Source organism: Zerene cesonia, chromosome 11, assembly GCF_012273895.1.
Source record: "Zerene cesonia ecotype Mississippi chromosome 11, Zerene_cesonia_1.1, whole genome shotgun sequence".
Lineage (NCBI taxonomy): Eukaryota > Metazoa > Arthropoda > Insecta > Lepidoptera > Pieridae > Zerene > Zerene cesonia.
The window spans coordinates 5,059,325-5,081,164 of NC_052112.1; the positions used below are offsets into that span (position 1 = coordinate 5,059,325).

The 21,840-nt window shown below is 33.1% G+C and overlaps 1 protein-coding gene across 1 annotated transcript; it reads left to right on the forward strand.

The window, feature by feature from the left end:
- Window positions 1-40: 40 nt before the first annotated feature.
- LOC119830470 (2-oxoglutarate-dependent dioxygenase htyE-like) lies at window positions 41-19,166 on the forward strand. The gene is made up of 7 exons (XM_038353504.1): window positions 41-820; window positions 13,368-13,483; window positions 13,721-13,855; window positions 14,997-15,150; window positions 16,460-16,674; window positions 16,992-17,105; window positions 17,839-19,166. The coding sequence occupies exons 1-7, from the start codon at window positions 751-753 to the stop codon at window positions 18,061-18,063; spliced, it is 1,029 nt and encodes a 342-aa protein (XP_038209432.1). The 5' UTR covers window positions 41-750; the 3' UTR covers window positions 18,064-19,166.
- Window positions 19,167-21,840: the final 2,674 nt, after the last annotated feature.

Below are 21,840 nucleotides of genomic sequence, written 5' to 3' on the forward strand. Positions count from 1 at the left end.
TGTACGTAATATGGTAGTGGCGCGAAGTGAGCAATGGGTGAGCGCCGAGCGGCTGAGTCACGGACCAGTCAGTATTCGGTTGGTGAGAGCCCAGACACGCACCGCGCTCGCGAGCCGCGCCACTCGCTAGTATCGCTGCGGACGTTGAACGGTTGTAACGTTGCCACGCTGCCGACGCTTTCTCCCCCAGTGTGTTCAAGGCGGAGCGATTTCGACACAACACGGTTGCGAAAGTCTGCGCGATGATATACAAGTGAGAGCTAACGGACGGAGGGTAACGCTCATCGCGCACGGTGAGCCAGTTTATTAGACTAAAAGACATTCGAAACTCGCAACTGTGAGGGACGGGGGGCGCGCGACGCCGTCGGCTCGTACACGCGGGAGCAACGAATCCTAACATATTACTCTAAAAGAGCAACGGAAACCAATTTTTAATGTGTCAAGTCAGTATAGCTTATTGCTGCTACGTCAGATCGCAGAACGCCTCGAGTAGGAACTACAAGGTTATGCAAATGAGTTCTGAACGCTTCTATACCAGGGGTAATCTAAAGACCATTCACAACTTTAATAAACTTTAACGTACGGTTTCGTGCCGTGTACCATAGTGCTTATCTATATCGTATCCTATTCTTTTGTTATCGTTCGGTGTCACGATCGCTAATTGCTAATTACCTGCGAGAAGTCGTGTGATAAGGCGCAAGAGTGGTGCTAGTGTTCAACGAGAGCCGAATAACAGAAACAAATTCGACAATGGCTGCCCCCAAAGAGGAAACCCTGCTTGCTCGCTGCGAGATTCCCATCATTGACCTGGCGCATATAGGTAAGCATTCAAAACAAATATGTATCGTAATAGTCTATTAAAAGTATAATAACTACAACCTTTTACCTGCAAGAAAAAGAATTAGTATATTTAAGAGCTTTAACAGTCTGCTTTCTTTCATTCTGCAATCCTCAAATACACAAAGAAGCGCATGTTCTACCTGCGTGCATCCTCAATTGTTATAGGTGGTCGAACTTGAATGCACCCGACAGCTGTGCAGCGACGTTTCTGATATTATTTGTAATACAATCTTAGATGGATCAGATTTGAACCCGGTCGAGTTCAAAGACCCGAACTTAGCGGATCATTTGTTGCCGTTCTTCCACCTAGTTCCCCTAAAACGTCAAAAACGTTTAACGTTTCATACTCATGCAACTGCATGAAATCACTGAAATTCCATATAATTCTACATAACTGAGAATTGTAAAGCATTGAGTCTTAATCAACACAAATGTAATAATACAGTTAATGTCCGTTAAGGTACGATTTATAGTTTGTCATTTTCTTATGTTTATAATACCATGTTTATAGCCAGGTACATAAAAGTAATAAAGATAAGGCTCACATCAACTCATTTCTTGAAGGTTTTTTTATTATACTTTAAACATTATAAAAATAATATTGAAGGTTTCAATATGATTCGAAAAGATGATATTTATCAATAGATAATACTAAGGATATATTAATCATTTACTTATAAAAGTACTTAATAATAGTTTTATAAGTTGTACATACACGAAAAATTAGTCCTGAAACACAATTATTTACTGAATTGGTATATAATACTTCTGTGAATTGCTCTCAATCATCCTTTAAGTTAGCAAATGAACACCCATTGATTTTTTTCATAAGAACATAAATACATGGCGTATTCGCTAACTTGACTCATTTTTATCCGACTTCAAAAAAGGAAGAGGTTCGCATTTCGATTGTTTTTATATAAAAATGTTTCATCACTTTACTGGGTGAACCGATTTTATATTCAAAAACTTTACTTGTCATGTGGTCCCATCCCATTTGGTCATGTTCTGGCAATTTAAGGGTGGTCTATTTGTTAATATGATTATCAGCACTTACGTGACGAATCATTATTGTTCTTTGGTATTTTAAATAAAATCGATCAATCAATTTGATAGTGTTCAAAACACTGATACAGTATCGCAAAACAACATTATGTTTATATAACGGCAATGATTTGTAAATCCGAAGTGACATTACTACCTTTTGCAAAAATATATAACACTCATAAAGATAGGACTGGTTCACGTAAAAGATAGTCATTTGAATGAAGCGGATGAAAAAAGAGGTGACTTTGTATGTGAGGGCAACGGCCGCGTCGTTCGAACCCTTTCGTAAAGCCCTCTTTTGCCTTCACACGCCATACGTCGTTGTCAATTTACCATGTGACTATCCAACCACTATTCCCTAGTACCTATCTCATTACTTGACAAATAACCATAGAAAGGTTTCATGTATTTCCTTTTTTATTACTTATATATATTAACACATTTATTAAACACAATTAATAACTTATCAACAATATTTATTTTAAATATCAATTTATTTGAATGAAATATGACATCATAAAAAAACATACCATGGTGGACAAATCCTGTTGTAGGAACCTAACTAGTTATTTTTCCTCTACCTTCTACAATCGATAAAGTATGCATTCCGCGTTACAACTGGCAATACAATACCACATAAGAAACACATTCAACCTTTGCATTTTATTTCACGACCGCTTACGTTCGTCAAATGATTGAAGGCCACATACTACGATAAGATATAGAGGCAAGCTGTCAAACTCGTTTGCAAAATATTATCAAAATATTGAGGTCAAAGTTTCACTAAAAGTTCATTCTAAAAACTAAAACTTGTGATACGAATTATCACTAAATTTAAATACAGATAATTTATAAATTCTGGTATAACTACGAAGTGGATAATGAATATTATTTGAAAAGATTGAAAATTTATACCAATTCTCAGAAACTGTTGATTTGGATGAAGTTTGATAGAAGAGTTAGTTTGAGATTCGAGAAAGGACTTGGACATTTTTATGCCGGAAATTACACAAGTGCTTTCAATAACAGTATTTATAAGCTTACGCCATATACCTTCCTAGTCATTTTACACAAATGTTTTAAACAGAAATATATGTGTCTTAATTATGTAATAAGTTATTTTTACGATAACTGTAAATACCTTGAGCAGTTTACAAACCATACCGTTACCTATAAACGTGTCATCGTCAAGCCATGGTGTTAATTGGTCTGTCACAAACGCAATCGATCACAGACGATATGACCGACATTCTGTGAATGATACTTAAATTACTAAGATCTGTAAACTCAAAACTGTAAACTATGATTCAGTGGATTAAATATAACCACACTAAATAGCTTAGGCAAAACAAAGCGTTAAAGTATAGAAATAAATTCCAAAAAGAATACCTTTTCTGCCTCACTGACACGATCACGACAAAATTTATGTCTATTTCTTTATCATCCCTAACATTACGGCAATTACTATTTACTACTCGACTTCTCGTGTCATAAGAAGAGATTATACGTTTACAAACAATTGACAAAATATTGTCTACAAAACATCTTGCCAAAAAAGATATCAAATTTTGAGGCATTTATGTAAGTCCATAGAAATGTTACATTTTAAAAGTCTTGTTTCTTAGAGGATGCAATTTTATTTGATTGGTGGCGTTGCCGCCCTTGTCCTGTGGTCACCATCTTGAAAAAAGGGTTTCGCGCTTTATGTCCCATTCTAGTTTATGAACAAAAAACATTTAAATGGATAATAAGTTGAGTAATTTAAAATTTCCTACTCAGAAGATGAATTTTATTATATTGAACACCAAAACCAAAATGTTTTTAATTTCACTTTGATAATTAATATCTTGATTTCCGTCATATTTCAATTATGTGAAGAAATTAACTAAACCGGTTTTGCAACGTTGTTTTGGCTCGTCGCATCGAGGATAGATACTATGGAGACGACAAATGCGTCGACCAAAGCGCACATGTTAAAGAAATCCCTCGATTTTAGGTACCTAAAGGTAAATCGTGTCGGGAAAATAATGCCGAAGAAGTCTCAAGATTACAGGAGGTTCCGATAAATTTTTCAGTGTAGGCAGTTTTTAAAATTATTCATTCTTTGGAAAGGGAAGAACTATAACTTCTCAAAACATAGTAAAATTCAAAATTGAGAAATCTTGCTACTGTTGATTGCTCCACAATCTAAACAATCAAATCGATTGGGAACGTGTCTCGAAGATGGGATTTTGTTCCAAGGCATTTCCGAGAATTGTCAGGAATTGCAACACGCATTTTTATGTTTACATATTTCTCAATTGCGTACATTCAAAGACGTTGTAATGCTCAATCATCGACTTACTAGAAAGAGCCACATAGTTAAATTACGTCGAACATAAAGCTACATACGGTGCATAGTTTTTTTTAACATTTACAAGTAAACCCCTTTTTTACAAGAAATATAATCGCAAAGGTATATGAAATTATCTATAAATTTTTTTGCATAATCGCCTACCGCTGTTAGGATCTACCTGCAGGCTGCAGCTGAAAACCGAGCAAAAAATCTCTGGAACATAGACCGTAAATTGACGGCCAAAATAGTTTTGAGAAAAATTTTGGTCTGAGCCGATTTTGTTTTTCATCTGTTATTTTAATTTTTTATGGGAAAGTACTAACTACGAAGTTCAAACAGTCACATCAAATGAATTGTATAAAAAAACTTGAAAGTTCCGGTACTTTCAAGAATCTGTACTCGCTTTAACAGACTGGCCGACTTAAGCATTTTTAACATTATGCCAGCTCAGAAGCTGGCTTAATGTTAAAAAATTGGCCAGTCGGTGCCTACATGTACAGATAATTAGAAAAAGCATTTGGTATAATTAACCTATGCATTCCATAATGACAATGCAGACAAGATAATGGTACAAAATAACCCTACATGAATGATAAACTATCATATATATTAAACCAATTTTGTATGTAGGATGTGGTATATGGAAGGTATTCAAAGTGTCGCACAAATATTTACTGTAACAATCAATTTTCTGTCGATATTTGGGTATCGAAAATTTGCACAATCCTTAATAGATTGTATCAAGCTTTTCAAACAATGCCACCCATAAGCCATTGTATGACACACACGCCAACTGCGCGTGATAATTACTACCATTGTGTATTGCCAAAGTATTGTCCCAACCATTCCATATGTGTTAAACAAATTCGCTTTACGATTCCTTTACGCATTAAATATTTGTGTTACACGTCAAAGTCGACGCCACGATAACACAAAAAGTGATACGTAGGTGTCTTCTTCCACATTATATTCACCTACGTGTGAAAACATTGAGTACTGATTGGTTACGAACATTTGATATGCTCACATGCAAATGCAATCACAATGCTTGGTAACGACTTCGATGGTTTATTTAAGCGAGGGCTTGGTAGATGGCACGTGTAAAGTGTGTGGAAATAAATTATGTATTATTTGTTACCTACTTTTTTATGTCATAGCGGGCAACTGAGCTGGTGGTTCGCCTGATGGTAAGCGATCACCACTGCCCATGAACATTCGCAAAGGTAGTGCCTCTGCGAAAGCGCTGCCCGCTTATGGGGTAAGGGAAAAGGAAAGGATTAACGACTGGAAACTGGGCCTCCGGCTCCCCACTCACCGTACAAAACACAGTGGCATGCCACTATTTCACGCCGGTTTTCTATGGGGATGTGGTCCTTCCCCGGTGCGAGCTGGCCCAATACGTGCCGAAGCGTGCTCGACTCACGCAATTATAAAATAATATACTTAGAACAATATTTATTGAAATTGGCTTGTAAAGTTATAAAAAATTATAAGCCTATATTATTGTTCTCCTTTATTTAAAGATAAAGGTGATATATGTAGCCATAAAAATTAATTACACCTAAGCCATAAGAAATAGTTCGTGAAACAAGTTATAAGAAATATTATTAGAACAAATTATTTTACTGTATACACCATACAATTTTCAATGTACGACAGCCTTTTTATACGTTTTATCAAAACGTTTATTATTTAAAAGAAAATAATGACGAACTGTCATTAAAAACATTGACATTTTCAATTTCATTGAGGAAAACCACTAAGTCGAAACAATTACGCAAACTTGTTAACCTAATTGTCTTCGTTACGTGGAAGGGGTTTCCTCTACCAAATTATCCTATTCATGCTAAATTAAAAATAACAAAAGTAATCGTTATTCGTAGATAATTATAATACACTAGCGGTCTGCCCCGTCGTTGCCCGTGGTACTTATCTGTAATAGCTCGGGAATCACCCATATGTAACGGTGAAAGAATTTTGGAAATTCAATAATTCTTGAAATAAGCTCATAAGAACAAACAAACTCTTCAGCTTTATATTATTAAGTAGGTGGTACAGATTCTCATAACCATGCTGTACAATGATCTTAGTCTATAATGGATAAACATCAAAAGTTATCATTAACTTCTTTATATGTGATTATCACCCACTTATGATTTACTTAAAATTTAACATACTTGACGAAAATCCATTAATAGAACCCAATACAATAAGTTCATCCAATCCCATTATCCTGATCAGAATCATTCACAGCAAAATACAGAACAACTTTTTAAAATACTTAATGCTATTTTTCAGACAGAAAAAGTAGGTAAAACATTGCAACCTAACAATAACGATTTGCCATTTACTAAATGCTGTGACCTTTATTAAATGTTTTGGCAATTACTTTTTATCGATTTAACTGTGTGTATTTTCGCTTTCAGCACTACCAACAATTGCCAATAAACCAAAATAACTTAGGTACCTATGAGTTATCGGTCTATATTTAGGTAAAGTTTACCAAACGGCCGAAGTTACCGATCCATCACAAGACAAAAACATGTTACCTAAGTGGTACAAACAATAGGATCAAAAAAATGATTGCTGAACACCGACGGCAAATATAAACTGCGTTACGTTCGGTCATATGCAAGAAGAGAACGGCAATTTAAAATAGATTTCACTTTCTATCCATGCTGCCTTACCTTGGCGGCTTAACTCTTGACCAGATAGACCAGTAGATAGATGACTCTTTTAACTTTCCAAAAAAAGGATCAAAGCTGTAATTGTAAATTCGTAAGTTTTTGTTATATTTCTCACGTCAAGAGAAGTGACGTTATCTCGTCCAAAAAGCGTCGTGTCTTCGCGTGTAAAAAGACCATTTATTGTGTTTTCCGAATATTTAATTGATCTTCTTTTCATAATTATGGACGTAAAATTATTATAATGTCATAAGTAATAATTTAATATTCATATGATATTACTTTATAATAGACATTCAATTAGTAAGCTTAATAAATATAAGAATGGATAAAAAAAAAACGAGTTTCATTATGCTCTCTATCGGAATTTCGATAAGGGTTAGCTGCTAATACGATAAGTCCAAAATAAAGCAAGCAACTCATTTTGTGTGGTATCTGCCTACCTACTCGCCTGTTTTATGTCGTCACTGATAAATTCAACGGAATAGTTCTACTATCGTAAATGATGAAATAGTACTAATTTTTAAATCTATACTAATATTATAAAGCTGAAGATTTTGTTTGTTTGTTTGTTTGTTTGTTTGTTTGTTTGTTTGAACGCGCTAATCTCTACGGAACTACTGATCCGTTTTGAAAAATTATTTCAGTGTTAGATGGCCCATTTATTGAGGAAAGCTATAGGCTATATATATATGTACCACGGGCGAAGCCGGGGCGGACCGCTAGTATCTAAACAACATATACATATTTAACCAAAACAGCATTAAAGGATAAAGCAAACAATGAGTTTCTGATAAGAACGTTACTTTAAAAAAGGGCCAATAATTTTAAACTGTCCTCAACTTCCTTTGTTATAACTTCACGTTCAAAATACACGTGTGTGAATCGTAAAATAATCGACCGTAAACATACTTTTATGGGCTATTCTAAAGTATTTTACAATAGGATTTTTATAAACAAAATCAGCTTAAAATTTTGCGAGCAATCTTTTATGACTTAATTTTGAGATATGTAATTAGTCCAAATAAAACAGTTCAAAGGACCTGCGGAACAAAGTGATTATGATTAATTGGTCGAATGAAATAATAAGAACAAGGCTAAATGTAAACTACCCATATTTCAACTGAGTTTAATCAGATACTTACAAACATCGTTTTAAGTCATTCTTTTATAAAATAAACAGTAAATATTTGGTGACAATATTAACATTGATAAGATATAGGTAACAGATAGATATATAGGTATCTAGTTTTTGTACACTACACTACCGTTGATAATCTAACCTACTCCAAAAATGGCAACCAGATTCATCTACCCATCCATATTCAATATCTAATCTTAGGATTGCGCTTGAACTCGCATGCTGATTAGAGATCGATTTAAAAATCCTTATTATTACAAAAGCGCGTTAGTTTGGTTTTTTGTTTTACAAGCAACGAAGCGATTATAGTATGATTTTTTGTAACTGTTCATAGTTAGGTGGCTAGATTAAGGCTTTAGGCATAGATAAAGGCTTTTTACCACGGTGAAACATTTCATTCCCATGGGAACATCCTCATTTTTATAGTAACGCGCGGGAAACTTGGATCGGAAACCAAATAATACAATAATCGATGATTGATGCTAATCCTAGATATGATCCATTATTAATTTCGAACATAAACAGAACTCGGATTTATATAAATTCGAAACAATTTTATAACCTAATTTACTTCCATCCTATTTGTTGTATAGACTACGGTGATAAATAATTAGAAGAGTAAAAGCAAATAAGAGTAAATAAATGATAACGCTTTAAAGTGCGATTAATTCGCAAGTGGTTATAGATATCTATATACCATACATACAGTAGCCCACTAACACAAATACAGTAGACAGACGTGTTCTCGATACCTCATTACAACATGAAAAGGTTTTAAAAACTAAACGTAACAAATTTTCAATTCTCACTTCCGTTGAAGAAACTTTGAAGGTTTTAACGAATAAGTAATGGCACATTTAAATTACCATGTTTAGAATTGTTACAACAAATATTTATCCATACAACGAGACTTCTGTTCATCCTTAGTCCAATATTTTATACGTTTTTTTACGTTACGCGTCATATAGAGTCGATGCTTAAAAATGCTTAATATAAAACCCTTCATTTAGATACACCACGAACGATAGAAGACAACTAGGTACCTAGTATTTATTTATTCATATAACTCTTTACTGTACATGTCAAACGATAACCCACAGAGAGAAACAATTACATATACCAAGGATATAGTACAATCGGCGGTTGTATGTAGGTATTCGATACGGGTAAATGTCTGATTCAGATGTTTAGAAACAAACTTCTGACGTAGACGTGATTTCCACATAAATCCTACGTTCAACAAACCTACATGAGTTGGTACATGACATCTTTATTCGTTTTCCTCTTCCCTTGACCACACGACAATGACTTGTAAAAACATCCAATTCTTTTTCCTGTCAAATTTTCGTTTTCGTTTTCCTAGTACCAAGTATAATTCAAGCGTAATATTCACATACGTTATGGAATAATTTTTGCAGAAAAAATATACTTAAATCGTATCACGAATGACGTTATATACCTACTGACATTTCGTGCATTTATCACGCTGATAGCTAACAATCACGATTTATGACGTCATCGTCCTGTAATTACATTAATGAATAATTAATATCTGTTTGAAAAAACGCCGTGAAACAAAGGATACGAATGACCTTCACGATTTCGTCAGAGTTCTAAGACGTCCTAAGATTTGATAGAGGCTAAAGCGTGGCGCTTCCGCACTTCATACACATCTATACATAGATATAACGCAATTATATTAAACTCGGGGAGGCAGGGAATTCTTGAATTATTTTATTAAGTATTTATTCTCAGATTACTTATAATGCTACCCCTTTTTTATAAGTATTTAGAGTTGCAGGAAGACAATTGCTGAGCACAAATATAACAAAGATAATAAATAAAATTATGCAAATTTCACTTGCCTTAATGTATTTCGGTGTAATGTAGAGATATCAAAATACAAACGGTAAATAAAATATTATTTAACAACATAGGTATGCAATGATTAATTATATTAGGATAAAATAAAACATACTTATATATACAACTAAAAACTATTCTGTCATTTCTATGTTTACCAACTGAAGCTACGACTAAGCATTTTAATGATCTAGATTATAAAACCTTATGTAATTACTTACATAATATCAATTTCCTGTCAATCTAACAATTGCAATAACGTAAGTATGCAATAGCCCTGTTAGAAATGCTTACCTGTGCAGCAAATTAAAATACAAAGGTAGCTTTACAATAGGATATATGTATTAAAGATTCACTATAATTCCATAAATTTAAGTACAATAGTTCTAATAATGACAAAAACCTTAAAATTTACTACTGATTGAACATAGACAGACAAAAGTCCGAATACACAAAATTTTGCAATGCTGTTAAAGCCATAGTTTAGTACATTATATATTTTAAAAATTTCAAATAACTTTGCTGTCTTTTTTTTTTGGTACGAAACCTTGATCTTTCTGTGTTTGAGTTTTATTTCATGAACAGTATATTATGAATTATCACAAAGGAAAAGATAATTTTAGCAAATTACATGAGACGATTTAAAGATATACCTAACAAATAACAATAGATGATAAAAATCTTAGAACGGATTTCCTTAATAAATAATAATACACATTCAATACGAATATGACGGAAAAATAAACTATAATAGAGAAAACAATATAACATATTTATCGAAACAATGGAGCAATTTATCATCTTGAATTAAACTTATTTCCAACTTTTTTACTTACTAAAGAAAACCGTTTAGACTGAATTCACGTTAATCATTTAACAGTCTTCCTTGTGATTCTATTAATTATTCTGAGAAATTAGTGTAGGAAGTTGTAACCCTCTAAATATAAATGTTTTACGCTTGCAAAGATTGACACAAGCGTGAGTAAGCAGTAAATAACTACTTATAAATAAACACAGACAGATGTGATAGCGATTATCGCAGTATGATTCAAACAGTATACTGCAGTATTCCCGTCATATCCACGAATCACCTAATCCCAAATAACACACACAAATGACGGATTACTTTTATTAGAGCAATGCTCTTTGCGTGCTCATCTCGTGTTCTCGCTTGAGTACACAGTGAATTAATCACTGAATATGGGTCAAGCGTTCGTTCTAAATTCATACCCGATAAAGAAATAAAATTAGTACGAGCATTTGCTTGTGTGTTACCTTATTATTATTATTAGTTTAGAACCATAGTTAACATTTTTCATGATGCTAAAAGTCGTATGAAAAGCAATTATTGGTTTCAACTATAGCAATTTTTTTTATTATTTTTATCACTACAATACGTATCTATGTATTGACATGCCTACAGTCGTGTGTTTGAAAATACAAAAGTATTACTAACTTTTTTCGTTGTAATATAACAATCGCAATCGGTACTCTCATCTATTTTACCGCGGAATTGTATCTGATAATATATTTTATCTAATCAAACTTCCAAAAATCATATCTCACGTTACCTAAAATGACATTATCATTGTCTACACAAGGGGGTTTATTTATTGTATTTGCAAGTAAATTACTAAAAGAATCCCAATTCACCTATACTGTCAATTGGGTATTTTACTATTATTAACTATTTATACTAATATTGTAAATGCAAAAGGTTTTTGCATCTCTCATTTAACATCTCTCTTTCCCTCAGCCCCTTATATGCTTTGATCATTACAACTACGTGATGGATTTTGATGAGTTTTTTATAAATAGATAGAGTGATTCAAGAGGAAGGTTTATATGTATAATACAATCTATTAATACCCCGAATTTAACGCATGCGAAGCCGCAGGCGAAAGCTAGTTGAAAATAAATAGAAACGGCTTCCTTGTTTTTGAAATACTCAAATAAATTGTTCATTTCGAAATGAGTAGACATTCATAATGATCCTAAAAAGCAATTATGAACTAATAACATGTTATAATAATACAATGTCTGGTCTTCAAGTTGATTATAAACAAAGCACAAGGGTGATGTAAACATTAAGATATGTAATTAATAATTAATTAATTTATTTAATGTACACGCTCGTATCAAATACTGGGTATGCCAAAATCACAGGTCATTTTCAATGGAACCATAAATGGTGTGTACAAAAATATGTACATATATGTATGTGTTATAACTTATACAAGATCATAAATACCTTCCCAATTATATTTTATCATCATCAATGGAAACCAGCAGGTAAAGATGTTTTATTGAAATTTGAAAGTAAGTGTAAATAATTTTAAATGCAATTGACCTAGACGCATCAACAAAACAAAATACATGTAAGCATAGGTCGGTGACAGAATCGTGTCATGGCCGGACCTTTACTAACTCTGAACGATCTGTATATTTTATTTAAATGCACATTTAAAATAGAAACATATTCATTATGGATGTTTGACATTTTAAAATATTTGAAATAATTCGATCCCTATTCATATTTTTAGCGTAAAGCAGCTGCTTCGAAAGCTATGATTTTTAAAATATTATAAAAAGAATGTTTTGCCATTGTATAATGTATAGGCATACCCTAAAAACATACTTTTCTCTAGGTACTACACATTTACACACATCCTGTTTAAAGCATCATTAAAAAAATTTAATTCTTCGTAGCTACAAAACATAAATCAATACGAAAGTTTACATCACTCATAAAATTATAGATCACATTATATTTTGTGTTTTAAGTGGACAGCGTCGAACTAAAAACTAATAACTCCAAATATATTTTCTTTGTATTACGTAAATGTTTCATAACGTATGTATTATAAAATCTTAAATCACAACATTCGAGTAGAGCATAAAGATACTTGTTTCATTAAATCTTGTTTAAAAATTATTAAACACATGCCTTACGTACGCAGTAATAATAAAGAAGACGATAAAAACGATATTTTTTGAGTTCATACATGCTTCATACATCGTCAATTGTACGTCATTGTAATAACCTTATTATATCCTTGCATAACCCCTGGCATTTTATTGAAACTGTTACTTTCGTGTTTTTGTAAGCCGTCTTTGAAATGCAATACTGTTGCAGCAAAAACATAATTGAAAATTTAACGTATCAGTTCAAAACATTATCATATCGACAAACGCACAGAGAATTGTAGTATTCATCTTGATATAAATTATTTCTTAACTTTTAAAACCAACTTAACAGGACAGAAATGGAATAGATCCAACACACGTACATAAGCGTAGTGTAAAAGAAAAATGTTAGAAATTTATTGGTTAATAAAAAATAAATATTCAAATATTCAAATTAGTTTTGGAGTACTGAATTAAAATATTTTGTTTTGATTCGATTCCATGAAAACTTATTCAAATTTTATATTTTAGTTAAATGTTCTTTTTTCAGGTACGGAAACATGTCCTATGAAATCTGTAGTAAAACGAATTGGACAACAGTTGTTTGCCGCTCTTAGTACCAAGGGCTTAGCTATGCTTGTTAACCATGGCGTTGCTGAGGAGAAGGTAATTAAAAAACAAAGTTTTCAAAGTTACCACACATAATGCATGTTTAATGTTCTACCGTTAGATAAACAATCGTTAACATTTTTCTCAGATCGGTTTAACTTGAGCATAGAAATTAACATTACAAGGTTCCTACCGACTTTGTATTAAAATGTCCATATTTTCTATGTATCTTTAACGGAAACGGATCTCATTTACAAATGATATTTTAGTAATATTTCCAACTTTTTTTTCCAGCTGAAAGCGGTATACGCTGATCTGGACAACTTTTGTGCCCTCCCAGAGGGCTGTCAGGCGCAGTATCTCCGCAACCCAGTCAACAAACATGGCTACGTTCGTCCCGGAACCGAACAATTCGACAATACTAAAAAGGTAATAGATAAAAAAAGTTCTCGATTACGAAAGAATAAAAAATAAATTATACTTTATATAAATGCAAAATCATACTTACTTTAATCAGTGTAAGCTATATATTGGAATCGATATAATTTTAAGCATACAGCCATTGTCATAAAGCGTTTTCTGTGATCTTATCATCTGTAATTTCCATCAACGTTTATTTTTATCTACGTTTTTTATAGTTGTTTATATTCACAATCACACTTTTGTTATACGTATATTACAATTCCTTTGAATATGTTTCGCAAGTTGACAACAGCTGTCGGTAATCAAATCGATTTGAAATGAGATAAAAACTGGTTTAGAAATTCTGAACTATTTCTGTATGGACCAGTTGCAGGATCAATAATCTACTTATAATTTAAATAACTCCCTAACGGTTCCAAAGCCTATTTCTTAGTAGTCACTAGAAAGGAATAGAAAATGATGTAGCTACCTACCTACCAATAGGTAACCGGTTAAGTGGGCAATCACGTAATCCCAATGTTACTGTCTCGAGGAAAATTATACTGATAAGTTTTACTAAATTCTGATTCTTACCGCGTAATATTATATTTTCTGTTTATTTATTTAATAATAAAAATGTTTCACAGTGCATTATAATACTACCTAGTATCTAGGACGTTTTTTGTCTACGTCACCCGTTAATAATACTTTGAATTTTAAATAGCAGTATAATTTTCTGGTTTTTAAACGGTTTCAATGTCGTGAAACACATAATATTATAATTTTATGTGGTATAATCCGAATTTTATCGCAATGTAAAATATAGCGCGAGATAGTTTGGGCGAACGCGAGGCGCAAAAAAACGTTATATTATTTTTAAATTATTTATTTTACTTTAAGAAACCGACATGTAACTCATACTATACGTACTATATGTGTAGTATAAGTATGAGTTCTGTATATACTACTATGTGGCATCGGTCCGTAGAGGCGACCACTCTAGTGGTTGATATCGAAATACATCTCCTTTTTTTGAAGTTGGTAGAAAAGTAGTTTTCAATAGGTGTATAATGTGTTCAAATGATCACGGAACAACACATAGAAAACTTGTTCAAGGAAATATTAGCGTACAATAACTAGCTATTGTTAATTGCCTTTTTTAATACAGGAATTACGTCATTCGTTCAACATCACGACCCTGTCGGCTGCAGCGATGCCTGCGCAGGAGGAAGTCCCGGAGTTTACCAAACATACCGTTCCATTGGCTCACGACCTCACCAATCTTTCTAGAGTCCTTTTGCAAGCCCTGGCTTCAGTCTTCGGTAATTATAGTAATTAAAAAATACACGCTCCTCGTGTTCCTCACACGCGTTGTCTTTATAAGCGTAATAACCTAGATACTAACACGCTTTTCCTCGTTTTATAGTTGTTTATGAGTAACCTAGAAACTTATCGAAGCGCCATAAAAGTTGCAAGGATTTCGTTCGCACTTATCATGATCGTTATATGTTTATGATCATCCTACCTACTCGTGAGTGTATGATTGCCAGAAGTTTTAAATTATAAACATAATCACTCAATGGAAAAGAATTCACACATATAATTATATTAATAGATTTGTTTCCAAGAAATATTAAACACACATTACGCTAGATATGCTATTATATGCATCTATTGTATAAGGGCTAATATTTATGTTTATTTTATTTGTTATTATTACAACATGAATTATCACATTTACATAGCAATATAATTTTAATATTGCATAATAATTTGCTACGTCTCGTATCCTTTATGACTCATTTTATACATATTATACTAAAATGGTCGAACATCAATTCATTACTAAAAATTGTTGGCTATCTCTAAATGAAAATACATAATCCAATTGCAAATGTAACGCAGTCCATATTAATAATTAATAGTTGTCAAACCAGAACTCGCTACTATTGATTTAATTTTTTCTTGTTATTTTAAATATAATAACTATTAAATATCTGTTGTAAATCACAATTCACACTAATATAAGTTTGTTTGTTTGGATGTTTGTTGTTTGTTTGTGTCCGTCAATCATAAACAAATAACATAAGGATACTTATTCATCATCATCATCATCATCAGCCCATATATGTTCCCACTGCTGGGACACAGGCCTCCTATGAGGGTTTAGGCCATAATCCACCACGCTGGCCAAGTGCGGGTTGGCAGATGTCACATGTCGTCGGACTTTTAATTCTTGGACATGCCGGTTTCCTCACGATGTTTTCCTTCACCGTTTAAGCAGTGGTGATGTTATCCACATGCGCAGATAAATTGAAAAATCAATTTATTTCCTGCACGCTCGCCCGGTCTCGAACCCCGACTCATCGATTTTGAAGTCCGAGGTTCTCACCACTGTGCCACCACTGCTAGGATACTTATTATCCCGATGAAATGCTGCTGCCTTGCCTTGTCATTGCCGGGCTGAACCGGGACGAGCGTCAAGTTTCCTATATACGTATTCAATAAACATATGATTATCCAAATTAGATATGTGTAAAGTATATCAAATCTTTAAATAAAATCTAATCGTTCACAATTTTAAGACTTGACACACCACAGTCCTCGAACTAACGAAATTATATTATACAGGGTTACCAACCTCAGCTCTACTGGCCTGTCACTCCGGCATGCTAAAAAGTGACGGGAACAACCCCTCCTGCATGCAACTGCTGTACTACCCGCCCGTGCCCCCTGAGGACAAGGGGCCCTGTTGCCATGACGCTATCGCCTACACCCGCTGCGGGGCTCATAGTGATCGTTGTACTTTCACGCTCGTGGCCCAAGATTCAGAAGGCGGTCTTGAGGTGAGTTATTTTATTAAAGCTTTTTAATAAATTTGTATTACCCCTACCCCTTTTCGAATTTTAGCACAGAACCTCTTATTAAAATATTAGTGAGATAATTATTTCAGATATCAGGTGTATCGCGAAAAATATTATAATTAAAAAAAAGATCTATCCAGTATATGTATAGTTGCAGTATTGGGTTTTTTTGTTAAAACACGTTTTCCCTAGACAACTAGTTCTAAAGAAAAGGCATTCTAACGAAAAAGGGATTGTAACGGTAACATAAATATAATCTTCATTATTTTTATTATTTATTATTTCCTTAATATATTCAGGTGAAGTTGAATGGCAGTGAAAAATGGCAAGCCGTGGGCCATCTTCCAGGAGCTATCCTGGTGCAGACTGGGGAACTTCTCGCTAACTGGACTTCCAATTTGCTTCCTGCTATGGTGAGTTATAGTATATATCGTAGTATAGTATATTATTGAGATTATAACGCAAATCATGCTAATGGTAATCGCAATCACAAGTCCTTAAAAATAAATAAACTTGCGATAAATATTTATATTACTCTTATTGTAAAGAGGCTTGTCATACAATTTAAGTCGCTCCACTCTAGAAATCTATATTCACAGAATACAAGTACTATTACATCATTTTTGATAATTATCGCATAATGACGCATCACATTTATTATCATATTAAATACTTCAACAAAAATCCGCTTTCAGGCGTCATTTGATGACTCTCTTATAATCACTTAATGTCATTTATTGCATATATTGCATTTATGTTGTTTAGATAATAGGTCGAATGTAGCCTGTAGGTAGAATAATGAAGCAGTCGTGTCAATTGTCCATTCCATTCCAAATAACCAAAAAACCCCTACAAACGTTTAGGTCACGGTAGGTTATAGATTACATTCCAACCCCTTGTATCTGTATTATAAAAGTACCGTAAGTTACTCCTTACTACGTCAGTTATTTGCCAGTGAGACCCGTCAAAATCAGTCCACCTGTTCCAGAGATTAGCCGGAATAGAAATAAACTTTTAGAAATAAAATTTAACTTTAATATATGTACCGTGTACACCATATGCATTTTTTAAAAGCTCGTATTTTAATATTACAAACAAACACTCAAATTTTATTTATGTCTATAGATAACACTATTTTTCTTCCAGATGCACCGTGTGGTAATACCTGACGGTACGTACGCGCGCGCTCGCGGCCGCCACTGCGTCGCGTTCTTCTGTCACCCCGACGAGGGCGCCACCATACCGACCCTGGCTATGGCCCCCACGCCCGCCCCGCCGACCTTCACCCCCCACACGCATATCACTCTCCACCATCGTCTCCTAAACGCGGCCCATCACATCCAAAAGCGATTCAGGGAAACGTACGCGTGACTAGTACGCGGTAGTGGGAAAAACGCGTCCGCGTCGCGCAAAACTTTCGGATGATTCACACGTTTTGCAACAGCTGCTTTCGCCGAAATTGAGTTTGACTTATTGCGCCCTACATTTGAAAATTTGATGCGATGTTTCATTGCATTTATAATAATCAGCTGTTAGGCTGTTGAGGCTTTTAGCAGGGTTTATTATAAGACATACGTATATTGATAGATTACATACGCGATTCTTCCCACTATTGAAGTGCTTAAATGCGTATAAAGACAATTGAGTTTATTTTACGAAAAATGTATTTGTGTTACTTTAAGGTACAATTAAAAGAGCTGTTTTGCAAGATATATATATAATGTACTTCATAAAGTATTATTACGTATGTACTTACGATGCTTATAGTATTTTTGAAAGTTAAAAATAGATATAAGATGTGTTTGTTTATTTTAGTGCCTATTATAATATGTATAGATATTCAGAGATTCGTACCGTCTTGTGAAACAGCCTTCTGAATTTACTACGAATTAGGTAGCATTTATGACTTACTTGCCGAAAAAAAAATATTAAGAATTATATTCATCATTCCCAAGTACTATAAGACATTTATATACTGAATAAAAATTATATAAGAATTTTGCGTTTAGGGCCTTTTAATTTTACTGCTATTTCTTGACAATATCAACATCATTAAATCTTACGTAATTTAGCAATTAGCGATGTGATTACAGTTAGGCAATTCTAATTCTAAACTCTAGTATTGATTTTTATCTCTATAAGTATATAATCACGCCTTCTTGCTTCTGCATTTTCTAAGTTTAAGATATTATTGATATAACTTTACATATACTTTATAATATGTATATTCTTAATATTTATTATGCCTACACGACTAATTATATTTTAATTTAATCGTGTGATACATGTATTAGCTCAATTAGTATATTACTTACACACAGTACTTAGTAAACAAAATGTAATTTGACAACGAAACATTGAAAACGATATTACCAAAACAATGTACTTAATTAACGCCCAGACTAAAAACTACGATGACTAGGATAATAATTACATGTAACCCTACCTTGCTAATTTTGAACACTGCCAAAAAAGTACTTACATTATAATGAAGATATATTTAATGTACCTGCTCCATTATGAAATGCGTTGTATGTCAGGATAAGGCGAATTATTATTAAAATAAACCAAACCATCCAAAATTAAAATCATAAAAGTGTGTTAGTGGAAAAATGCACAAACAAAATGCGAGTGGACCAATCATATACCTCTGTTATTTACCACAATTTTATGTACTTGATTATTTGCTTTCTATCACGAGTTATGTTATGTAAAAGGATTTAAATTAATTTTTTTGAAATAAAAACTGATTAGGTACAAAAAGACTATTATTTCTATCCATACAACGAATGTATTCTGAATTCATATTTTTTGGGGTTGTTTTAGTAAATAAAATACTGTTTTATACAGACCATCAATATTAAATTAAGCAAAATACAATAGTTAGGTTATAATTTTTTACATTACATTTTTATGCCAATTTATATTATTATATATACTTGCGTTGCTTTAAAAGATTGTAATTTTTTCAACGAAGGCATATTTATATACAGCAAAAATGCTTATGATAATATTTGCTACTCGTTCTATATAAAGATACAGTTAATTTTAATTTACATAGGCTTTATTAGAATCAAATTGAATAAAAACATATAATAATATATACCACATAAAATTAAGGTAAACAGGTAAGTTACTTATATAGTACGTTATTCAAGGACATTAATCTTTCAAATAGTATGCAGAGTACGAAATTTCATGAAGTTTAGATTTTGACTGCCTCGTCCTAGACAACTATGGGAACGAAATATCTCACATATGTCACATTCCTTAAAGGATCTTAGTAGTGTGCCAATCAATGGTGTACGCTAAGATTCATTTTATGCAGCCGTGTATTTTCCAAAAGGCATGCTATATGCTATACTGATTCTCTAGCGTATTAATGATTCATTAAAAATCAAATCTAATCATTGACATTCACTGTAATGCGGATCACAATGCAAAGGAATGGTTAGATGAGTTCCTAAACAAACTTGAACGTGTCTCTGAAATTCCTCGTGATCGCATACAACTTTAAACCAAACTAACTTTCCGATATATTTTTATGTTGAACTATAAAAAACTAGCTTTCGCCCGCGTAGAAAGGAAAACAATGATAGACAGACACATGTTATTAGTAACCAACAGAATAATAAACAGAACAGAATAGCCTTTAACTCACATTGTGTAAAAGTACACAACAGTGGTTTGTTGCCTTCTTAACTAGCACGAAAATTAACAAATGATTCTTTATATAAATAGAAGATACGAATATGAACTTGAGCAATTAACTAAATACAAACAAACTAAAATGTAGTATATCCAGTGAACATATCATTTAAATCTATAAGCACTATCGCTATGTGTATTTGCTAAGTAGAAACTACAATTTAAAAGGATCACGCTTTGACACGAATTGGGCAAGATTGCACCGGGGAAGGTACAACACACCACCAGACGAGCGACATATTGTGTTTCGTTCGATAGGTGGGAGAGTCGGATGTCCAATTCCCTTTCCTCACCCTTCCCAGTCCGTTTCCTTATTCCCCTTATCAATACTTTCTTTATCCACAACTTTTAGACGGCAATCCATTTGCAGAAACGTAATTCCTTTGCAATTGAGAATTGACCTTACACCTCTACAAATGGTTATGGGCAGTGGTAGCGCTTACCACGAGGCGACCCACCAGCTCCATTGCCTACTATAAAAAAAATACAATATTTTGTACTAATAATCGTGGTTAAAGTTATTATCGTGGTTAATTATTTCCGTACAACTTCTTCATATTTTAAAGATATACTCCTATATATCTTAAAAAATATTATAATTTTAATTGAAACTCGTTGATGTGTTTAACTCTGTTGGGGGGAAAGTCGTATCACTGGACTTGAGCACGCAATGTATAAAGTCGCCTATTTTAATTTCGCTGCGACACAATCGCCACGCTATTTTTGACTTTTTATTTTGATATAGTTCGCGTGTGGTCGGTCCCGTCAACCTTTTGGCGGGAAAGTCAATATTAGTACTAAGCTGACAGTAGCCAGTGCAACACTTTGTAGCTAAAAAAATCAATACATTACCTAAATAAAATAATATCAACGTCTCAAAACAATATATGGTAAGAAATATACTATTTTTCAGCTTTTGTTTTTTTTCTCTGTCTTCAACAGGATTAAAAATTGCATGATAGTTGCCTGCTGCCAAAGCCTATGTCTCTATTTAGTAAATATATTTGAAGGAAGCTTGTAAAATAACACTGGAACAAAAAAAAAATAGAATTCTTAAACACCTTACGAATTATATAGGCAAAACCTTCAGCAAACGACTTTATCTTATTACTTTCCTGACTGTAACCGTTACTACTACCACAAATAATATAATACTATACCTACTACTTTCTTTGCTATGCTAAACTAATTACTTTGCTTTACTATACACATTTTTAAATTCCCAAAAGAAGAGCACTATGTTTTTGATGCGTTTTGGAAAAAATTGTAAAGAAAATTTGTATCTTTTATTTCCGGTAAACTTAACGTATATAAAACTTCAATAATAGTAGTTACCGCTACTTACTAAATAATTTCAAATGTTTATGACAATTAAGATATGAAAATTTGCATGCCTTTAATTTAATTTTCATCCGACCTCGATGCGTCAATATGTCTCCT

Excerpts from the sequence above, each read along its gene's own strand:
- LOC119830470 (XM_038353504.1), top strand. The coding sequence starts at position 751 with ATGGCTGCCCCCAAAGAGGAAACCCTGCTTGCTCGCTGCGAGATTCCC. Across the intron at positions 13,856-14,996 it reads AATTCGACAATACTAAAAAG|GAATTACGTCATTCGTTCAA; the intron begins GTAATAGATAAA and ends TTTTTAATACAG. Across the intron at positions 16,675-16,991 it reads ATTCAGAAGGCGGTCTTGAG|GTGAAGTTGAATGGCAGTGA; the intron begins GTGAGTTATTTT and ends TAATATATTCAG.